Source organism: Hyla sarda, chromosome 8, assembly GCF_029499605.1.
Source record: "Hyla sarda isolate aHylSar1 chromosome 8, aHylSar1.hap1, whole genome shotgun sequence".
Taxonomy (NCBI): domain Eukaryota; kingdom Metazoa; phylum Chordata; class Amphibia; order Anura; family Hylidae; genus Hyla; species Hyla sarda.
In genome coordinates, this window is record NC_079196.1 from 222,594,445 (window position 1) to 222,604,463 (window position 10,019).

At 46.5% G+C, this 10,019-nt stretch overlaps 1 protein-coding gene across 2 annotated transcripts in view; it reads right to left on the bottom strand.

The window, feature by feature from the left end:
• Positions 1-4,728: 4,728 nt before the first annotated feature.
• ATXN2L (ataxin 2 like) overlaps positions 4,729-10,019 on the bottom strand; it is a 42,936-nt gene continuing 37,645 nt past the window's right edge. For both annotated transcript variants that reach the window (XM_056534478.1, XM_056534477.1), the window contains exons 19-23: positions 9,497-9,626; positions 9,073-9,185; positions 7,236-7,445; positions 6,975-7,149; positions 4,729-5,369 (exon numbers count right to left, since the gene is read on the bottom strand). In XM_056534478.1, coding sequence (XP_056390453.1) covers positions 5,320-5,369; positions 6,975-7,149; positions 7,236-7,445; positions 9,073-9,185; positions 9,497-9,626 — 678 coding nt within the window. In that variant the 3' untranslated portion in view covers positions 4,729-5,319. The remainder of the gene's footprint in view (positions 5,370-6,974; positions 7,150-7,235; positions 7,446-9,072; positions 9,186-9,496; positions 9,627-10,019) is intronic.

Here is a 10,019-nt window from a genome sequence, read left to right on the forward strand (position 1 = left end):
TAGCCAATCAGAGTGCAGCTTATATGTTTGAAAAACTTAGCTTAAAATGAAAGGGATGTGATTGGTTGCTATGGGAACACCTGTTCTACAACAAGGGGTATCTAGGGTCAGGAAAGTTATTGCTATTAGGGTATGTTCACACTACGTAATTCCCGCGGAATTCCACGAACAGAATTACGCGCTGAGAACATAAACATCAGTGTGAATGGGTTTCCGTGAGAAATTGGCCGCTGAAATTGTTCCACGCAAAGAAAGTACATGTTCATTCTTTGCGCAGAAGTCCGCGAACACTGCATAGCCATCAATGGCGATGGTGCAGTGCTGCGCGGTCCTACTGCCGAAGTATTTCGGCGGTAGCCGCCAGAATGGAATCTCCGCCTGCGGAATTCTGCAAGTGGAGATTCCGTTCCCCATCAGTAGTGTGAACATAGCCTTAGGCTGTAGATAAATAACACGGGAACAACAGACTATTTCTGTTTCGCGCGCCGCTCTTGGGCTGTGTTCACACGATGCGGCTCATTAATGACCCCGCAACTATTTACTGTGTGCAGGTCTGGGATCTGGAATTTCCATGACGATACTTCTGTAGTGTGAATGGTGCAGAATTCCATTGAAATCAATAGGAGGCTGCTGCACTGGAATTTCTGAGCACAATTCTGCCAAAGACTGTCTGGACATGGTAGGAGTTGTAATTTTGTAACAGCTGGAAACACTCTCAATGCCACCAAAGCCCTTCATGTACATTTTGGATTTTCTGGTAGCTGTTATTCCCATAGATCGCCCATTCCTTGTTGGTCACCATTCCTCTCGTGCCGGGCAGCTCGCACACAATGTTTGCAGGACATTTCATTTTCCCATTTGTTAGCATTTACATGCCCTTCCTTCACGTTCTTCAGCTCATTTCATCACACATCCCTATTTGTTCATGGGATCGCGGTTTCATTGATGTTTGTTCTCTCTCAAACTCACAATTATCTCGTATCCAGGGCTCGACAAATCCCAGGTGCCAGGTCAGCATGGCGAATAGCAATATCATTCTGGCACCTAGGTGTTAACCTGTGTACACCCGGCCACTAACGTATCCACCTTTTAAAGGAAAACTATCACCCTGATCACCAACACTAAACCCAATACACTGGAAAATGATTATAATATTATATATATATATATATATATATATATATATATATATATATATACACACATACATATATACATATATACACACATATATACACACACACAGCAACAGAAGAATACAGCAGCACACTGCCAGCACAAGGATATAGATGAAACATGAATATGCAGATAAAACATGGAGACTATACAGCTATGGTGTAATAGATGCAAATGTGAAACCATGAAATAGTGAGGCACTTAGCTCGCAAATTTGTCTCCGCCGGCGGTCAAATAGCTTGGACCGTCCCACCGCGATAAGGTGGCCTCATTGGGACGGACCCTACACTGTGAATATGCCTCTGTGTGAACAGTTCAGTAAGCATGGCAGGGTCTGGAACATCCAAGACACCTTATATACACACATGATAGAGGTGGGTGGGGTGCAAAGCCAACATGGAGGTAGCCACTCCCCCGTATGTGCAATACAGACAAAGAATAAGTCAGCCAGCACTTTAGTTGATACCAAACTATTATATGGACCTGGCCTACCATGTTCCAGACCCTGCCATGCTTACTGAATTGTTCATACAGAGGCATATTCACAGTGTAGGGTCCATCCCAATGAGGCCACCTTATCGCGGTGGGACGGTCCAAGCTATTTGACCGCCGGCGGAGACAAATTTGCGAGCTAAGTGCCTCACTATTTCATAGTTTCACATTTGCATCTATTACACCATAGCTGTATAGTCTCCATGTTTTATCTGCATATTCATGTTTCACCTATATCCTTGTGCTGGCAGTGTGCTGCTGTATTCTTCTGTTGCTGTATATCTAGCCTAGTAGCGTGCACCTGTAGGCCAGGTCCATATAATAGTTTGGTATCAACTAAAGTGCTGGCTGACTTATCCAAAAAGGGGTCACTTACTACAATCTGTCAAATTATTGGCTGACCCCTTCTGAATTCAGGGATTCGCGGGCAGGAGCCGGGCCCCATGTTCTGAGCCATCCCCTTAGCATATTCATGTTCTGCGCCTCCACGTCCTGGTGACACAAGTGCTGCGCTGTGGGTAGAGCAGATGTGCCGGCAGCTCTCACATCTGCTTCCAGCAGTCAGAGCTCCGGACACAAGAGCTGTATGTAATCTGCAGGTGCATGCGCTCTACAGACAGAGGGCAGCGCTCACGTGACATGCGACTTCTGTCATTAGGACGTGGAATCGCAGAATATGAATATGCTAAGGGGGATGGGTGATTGAGAAGACAAAAAGAAACAGCGGCGGCAAAATGCAGGACCCCGGCCTCCTGCATGCGACTGAATTCAGAAAGGGAACTTTGCCAGCCAATATTTCTGGAACCACAGCACCGATTGACTGATCAATTGACTGATCCACCCCAGCAACAAATTAGCTTATATCTACAACATACATAATCATAAGGCTGGGCGGTGTGACCAAATGTGTCTATCACAGTATCTTTTTTTTTTTTTTATATATATTTGCCTGGAATACCCCTTTAAGATTATTTTTTATGGAGGGGGTCTGGGCCCCCTGCATTATCTGTGCAGACACCCAGAATGCTGGTTTTAGGTGCGGCTCTGGAAAGTTAAACAGATTTGTAAATTACTTCTATTAAAAAAATCTCAATCCTTCCAATAGTTATTAGCTTCTGAAGTTTTCTGTCTAACTGCTCAATGATGATGTCACGTCCCGGGAGCTGTGCATGATGGGAGAATATCCCCATAGGAACTGCACAGCTCCCGGGACGTGAGTCATCAGAGAACAGTTCAATAGAAAACAACAACTCAACTTCAGAAGCTAATAACTATTGGAAGGATTAAGATTTTTTTAATAGAAGTAATTTACAAATCTGTTTAACTTTCCGGAGCCAGTTGATATATAAAAAAAAAGTTAGGCCTGGAATACCCCTTTAACCCTGAGCCAAAGGTGTATAGCAACAGAGTACCCTTTCATCCAAAATAAGTGCTGCTGCAGAGTTTCTGCAGCTACAATTCCACTGTCAAAAAATCTTCTGCAAAGTGCTCTCCCCTATTACTGCTATCTTGTAAATAAATCCACTTCTGCCTTTTCCCATTTTTCAAATAACAACGTGATCAAAACTAAACTTATGAACTGATGCAAGTGTAAATGTCCAAACTATAGGAGGGCGGGTAAATCCTGCCAGGGAAGGGGCCGATTTCTTTTTCCTAGTGTCAGCGCCTCCTAGTGGCAAGAGCATATACCCATCAGTTAGGCTGGGTTCACACTGTGGAATTTCTGGGCAGAATTTCTGCTGGAGATGAAGCCGGCGGCACTAGGACCGTGCAGACTACATTCTCATCTATGGGGACGGCAATGTATTTCTGAGCAGATCTCCAAAAGATCCACCCAGAAATGCATTGCAGTCTATGGGGGCAGTAATGCAGTCTGCTCGGTCCTAGTGCCGCCGGCTTCATCTCTGGCAGAAATTCCACAGTGTGAATCATTAAAAAGGGGCCAATAACATGATACCACTAAAAACTACAGATCACAGCTAGAGATGAGTGAAATTACAGTAAATTCGATTCGTCACGAACTTCTCAGCTCGGCGGTTGCTGACTTTTCCTGCATAAATTAGTTCAGCTTTCCGGTGCTCCGGTGGGCTGGAAAAGGTGGATACAGTCCTAGGAAACTCTTTCCTAGGACTGTATCCACCTTTTCCAGCCCACGATAGCACCTGAAAGCTGAACTAATTTATGCAGGAAAAGTCATCAACTGCCGAGCCGAGAAGTTTGTGACGAATCGAATTTACTGTAAGTTCGCTCATCTCTACTGTTCACACTACTGAAATTGTTCCGCTCAAAGAACATGTTCATTCTTTGAGCGAAATTCCGCGAGCACTGCATAGCAGTCAATAGTGACCGCGCAGTGCTGCACGGTCCTACCGCCGCCTGCCAGGCTGAATCTCCACTTTCTGAATTCCGCGATCGGAGATTCAGCGAAATATCCGCAGTGTGAACTTACACCCCCCCCCCCCCCCCCCCCCAAAATCAACTGTAAGTTACCTCTAGATAAGAATCTTAATCCTTCCAGTACTTAGCTGCTGTATACTACAGAGGAAGTTGTGTAGTTCCTCTCTGTCTGACCACAGTGCTCTCTGCTGACACCTCTGTCCATGTCAGGAACTGTCCAGAGTAGAAACAAATCTCCATAGCTAATCTCTCCTGCTCTGGACAGTTCCTGACATGTACAGATGTGTCAGCAGAGAGCACTGTGGCCAGACTGGAAAGAACTACACAACTTCCTCTGGAGCATACAGCACCTGATAAGTACTGGAAGGATTAAGATTTTTAAATAGAAGTTATTTACAAATCTGTTTAACTTTTTGGCACCAGTTGATTTAAAAAAACAAAACAAAACAAAAAAAAAATACATTTCCACTGGAGTACCCCTTTAAGTAGTGATTGGGGGGGACAAGCTCGAGGTAACATTACGTATTCCAGTAAACTTACCTGCCGTTGTAAACCATCAGGGCTTTTGCTGTGGGATTCTTCACAAATCAAATAAAAAAGGTCCAGAGTTTAAGTTTAAAACTTTATTTTTTTGTTTTTGGTATTTTGTGTTTTTTTTGGAAGTTTTTTTTAATTTTTTTTTTTTAAATATTTTATTCAATAAAAAGTAAAAGTAGTCCATCACTCCATTCAAGTTATGGAGGGAGGGGGCGGGACCAGGGGAGATGAAGGATAAGTTGTGGGAGATGAATGTGGACCGTCATGGAACTGCCCAAAATTTTTTTTTGTTATAAATAAAAAATAAAATCTTGCCTTTTATGTTATTTTTTTTTCTTCTTCCAGTCTCTACGGGAGAGAGAGAAGGGCCACCCCTCCCCCCTCCGCTGCATTATTAAACCAAAAACTAAAAACCTTCGCCTTGTGGGGACAGGCTGCCTCCAGCTGCACGATCCACACCTGGTAAAAACTCCAATGTGGCGGCACGCTCCCCCCCCCACCACCGCTTCTCAGGGCCTGGGTGCAGACCCCACAACTCTGCAAGGGGCCCTCAGATCCAGCGCTTCAGGAAGTCTCTGTGTGAGGGGGCGCCCTGGATCCCCGCCGTTCTGCCTCAGCCGGTTTCCTGGACAGCGTGGACGGGGGCGACGGCCGGAGGCAGGGCGGGCTATAGGGTAATGACTGCGTGGAGGTTGGAATCACAGTTCCGGAAGAAATTCAGTTACCGGGAGGATGAAATGGAAGCTGCTGGGACTGATGTGACTGAACTGGAAGACAAAAAAATACACAGGATTTAAAAACAAAAATTTTTTTTTTTTTTTTACTGTGCTTACTGTTTCCATGACAACAGACTACAAACCCTGTAGTCTGATCCTCTAATCCTGCTTCCATCTTCAACTAAAATAGACGACTAGTAAGTAGATTGTGATGACTGCGGCACCAGACTACACAGGGTTTGTATGTAGTCTGTTACCATGGTGATTATAAAGCAGTCTTAAGATAGGGGATAAGTTTCAGATCTGGAGGGGTTCCAACCACTGTGACCCCACACGTTCTTCCGTACGGGGCCCTGGCTCTCCGGCCAGAGAGCGTGTCGACCACGGCACAAAGCGGCGGCCGACGCACCCCCTCAATGCAGCACTATGGCAGAGCCGGAGAATGCCGAAGACAGCGCTCCTGCTCCGCCATAGAGTTGTATTGAGGGGGCGTGTCAGCTGCAGCTTCGTGCGGTGGTCGACACGCCCCCTTCCCGCAATCTAAAACTTATCCCCTATCCTTAAAGGGGTACTCCGGTGCTCAGACATCTTATCCCCTATTCAAAGGATAGGGGATAAGATGCCTGATCGTGGGGGTCCCACCACTGGGGACCCCCGTAATCTTGCACGCGGCACCCCGTTTGTAATCAGTCCCCGGAGCGTGTTCGCTCCGGGTCTGATTACGGGCGACCACAAGGCCGACATCTTGTGATGTCACGCCTCCGCCCCCGTGTGACATCACGCTCCGCCCCTCAATGCAAGCCTATGGGAGGGGGCATGATAGCTGTCACGCCCCCTCCCATAGACTTGCATTGAGATGCGGAGCGTGACGTCACACGGGGGCGGAGGCGTGACATCACACGATGTCGGCCTTGTGGTCGCCCGTAATCAGACCCGGAGCGAACACGCTCCAGGGACTGATTACAAACGGGGTGCCACGTGCAAGATCACAGGGGTCCGCAGCGGTGGGACCCCCGCGATCAGGCATCTTATCCCCTATCCTTTGGATAGGGGATAAGATGTCTAAGCACCGGAGAACCCCTTTAAGTTTTTCAATCCTGGATATCTCCTTTAAAAGGAAAACTGTTACCTTCTCATCCGCACTATAACATGATACAAGGGGTTAAAACAGGAGACCGATGCGGGACACAGGCTAGATTTAAATATTCATAAGTGCCAGTCACGTGAGCGATCAGCAGGCACGAGCACTCATGTGACCAGCACTTATGAATATTTAAATCCAGCCGGCGGACCCGCCTCCAGAGCACAAGTCAGCGCTGGGGGAGGGGGACCTTCGGATGATCGGGGCTCCGGACTGCAGGTAGGTATAGCAGTCCGAGACCCCACATCTGTCTGCTGTTTACCTGCACTATAACCCGGTGTATTGAGTTATAGTGCGAGTGAACGGGTGACCATTTTCCTTTAAATATAGTTCCAAGACTGTATGGAAGAGTGTTTCCCAAGCAGTGTGCCTCCAGCTGTTGCGAAACTACAACTCCCAGCATGCCCGAACAGCCAACGGCTGTCCGGGCATGCTGGGAATTGTAGTTCCGTAACAGCTGGAGGCACACTACTTGGGAAATTCTCTATACAAGACTGCTCTGAAGCTTTACTCACCTTGGGGATGTGGTATATAGGTATATGGAGAAGGTGTGGATACACCGGTCTGTGAACCTTGTGGGGGGCCGCCGTGAGTCTGTGAGGGGTGCAGGAGCATGACGGAGGCGGGATGTTGCGGGTGAGGAGCTCCGGGGTGGGGAGGTGCTCCAGTCATTCCACTCTGTACATGTGCCTGAGAAAGAAAGAGAAAATTAGTTCTGGATAAATCTTGTAAGGACTGGAGACTTGTCATGTAAAGAGGGAGGTGTAGGGAATTACCTGGGCCACATGAGACATGTTGGTGTAGCCGTGCTGCAGCTGCTGGTGGGCATGGATTGCATACACTGCCTGCTGGGGGTAGCTGCTCTGTGGGGACTGTGCCGTGGGTCCGGGAGTCATGGAGGGCGGTGTCGCCGTCAAGGCTGCGGTGTGGTACAAATTCTGCTGGGGCTGAGCGTTTCCTAGGTGCTGAGGTTGGCCACCCTGGTGCTGGAGAGAAGGAAACAATCAGCCATGACGTCAGATCTAAGATGGGTACATGTATACACTCGTCTCTATTCTTAATCCCTAAGGACATTAATGTACGTTCTGAGCGGCGGTCCGACTATGAAGCGAGCGCAGGATCTGCGCACACTTCTTATACTGAAAGTGACTCCTGCTTACAAGTGTGCACTTACTGTCAATGACTAAGAACTGCGATGCAGCTGCTCTCCGTCATTAACACCCCCCCCCCCTTTAAGAAATGTGATCAATAGGCATCATGGCACTTAAAGGGGATTTTTTTTTTTTTTTTTTTTTTTTTTATCAACCGGTGGCAGAAAGTTAAACAGATTTGTAAATTACTTCTATTAAAAAAATCTTAATCCTTCCAGTACTTTTAAAATTTTTTGCAGTTGTATGCTACAGAGGAAATTCTTTTCTTTTTTTTATTTTTATTTATTTATTTATTTTATTTTTTATTCTAACAGTTTTATTATTTTACAAAAACCACACAAAAATTACACAAGAAAATAAGCATCATGGGTATGCAAACCCAACAAGGTATGTGAAACAGACAAGGAAAACATTCCCGGTGAGGGGAAACCGACAAACAAATCAAGGACGTTTTTAATTTCTTTTTCGTCTTGTCCACAGTGCTCTCTGCTGACACCTGATGTCCGTATCAGGAACTGTCCAGAGCAGGAGAAAATCCCCATAGCAAACCTCTAGACAATTTCTGATATGGGCATCAGGTGTCAGCAGAGAGCACTGTGGACAAGACAAAAAAAATTCAAAAAAGAAAAAAAATTTCCTCTCTAGCATACAGCTGCTAAAAAGTACTGGAAGGGTAAATATTTTCGAATACAAATCTGTTTAACTTTCTGGCACCATCTCCTCTAAAAAAAGAAAAAAAAAAAAAAAAAAAAAATTCCCCCCCACCCCGGAGTACCCCTTTAAGCACCACAACTGCTGTCCGGCCATCACCCCTACAACACCCAAGAGTTAAAAACACACATCCCCTAATAAAAATGTAAATTCCCCCCGCGTGTGGTCCGCTGACGATCACTTACCTGTCCTCGGGGCTCCGGCGCTTCCTCTTGTCGGCGCTCTCCATCGTTGTCATCACGTCGCTGCACACGCCGTCCCGTCATCCAATAGGAGCGGCATACGTAACAACGTGATGGCAGCGACGGAGAGAGAGGATGCCGGGGAAGCAGAGGCCTTGCCGGAGTGTCAGGGGACGCGGCGATGGGTGGCGACATCCAGAACAGCGGTGACGGGTCCGGAGTGGCAGGGACACGTGAGTATAACCTCCAATACCAGTGGTCTTCAACCTGCGGACCTCCAGATGTTGCAAAACTACAACTCCCAGCATGCCCGGACAGCCAACGGCTGTCCGGGCATGCTGGGTGTTGTAGTTTTGCAACATCTGGAGGTCCGCAGGTTGAAGACTGCTGTCCTATACTTTACATTGCACGGATCCCTCAACATACGATGGTTTCAACAAACGATGGTCCATTTGGAACGGATTCCCATGGTATGTTGAGGGACCACTGTATACTGGTGCACACTGTACACAACACCTAAACCTATAAATGCAATAGAGATGTATAAATCAGACAATATGGAGACTCACCTGCACAGGGCTGGGGTTGGCATGCTGAGACTGCTGCTGGCTCTGGGTGGGGGTGCTGGCAGGCTGTGGGTGCATCTGAGGTGCATGATGGGAGTAGGACTGGTGGACGGTTGCTGTAATGACAACAGGTTATTAGAGGAGGGGGCAGAATAGGAAAACATAAGGGTGAAGACAAAGTGGGGCCAATAGATCGATAGGACATGACTCCGGCTGCGTTCACACGGCCGTCTAGATCCGTCCCGTTCTTCTCCCGTAAAAAAAAAAAAAAAAAAAAAAAAACGTACAATAACGGATGCAAGCGGATGTTGTAGTTTTGCAACACCTGGAGGCGCCCTGGTTGGGGCAGACTAGGCCCCTTGATTTACCCGCCAGTAGTGGGCGCTGGGCACGGCTAATGGTGGAGATGGAGATAACATGCACTCACCATATAGAGTCTGGGGCGTGGGCTGATCTGTGGGTTGGTATTGAGGGTTGGAGGAAGACACTAAGGCTTGGGGATGGTTTCCGGATGCGATCATGCGAGGGTTACCCTGCAGCATCTGGGCGAATACAGGCTGCAAAGGGAAGAAGAGACGAGTTATTACAGATCACACTGGTCCGAAGAATACAGCGTCAGTGTAGGTTATATACAGTCTATGGTGCATTATATATCTATACATCTATCTACAAGATACAGATATATATATATACAGTCTATGGTGCATTATATATCTATACATCTATCTACAAGATATAGTTATATATACAGTCTATGGTGCATTATATATCTTGTAGATAGATGTATAGATATATAATGCACCATAGACTGTATATATAACTATATCTTGTAGGTAGATGTATAGATATATAATGCACCATAGACTGTATATATAACTATATCTTGTAGGTAGATGTATAGATATATAATGCACCATAGACTGTATATATAACTATATCTTGTAGATAGA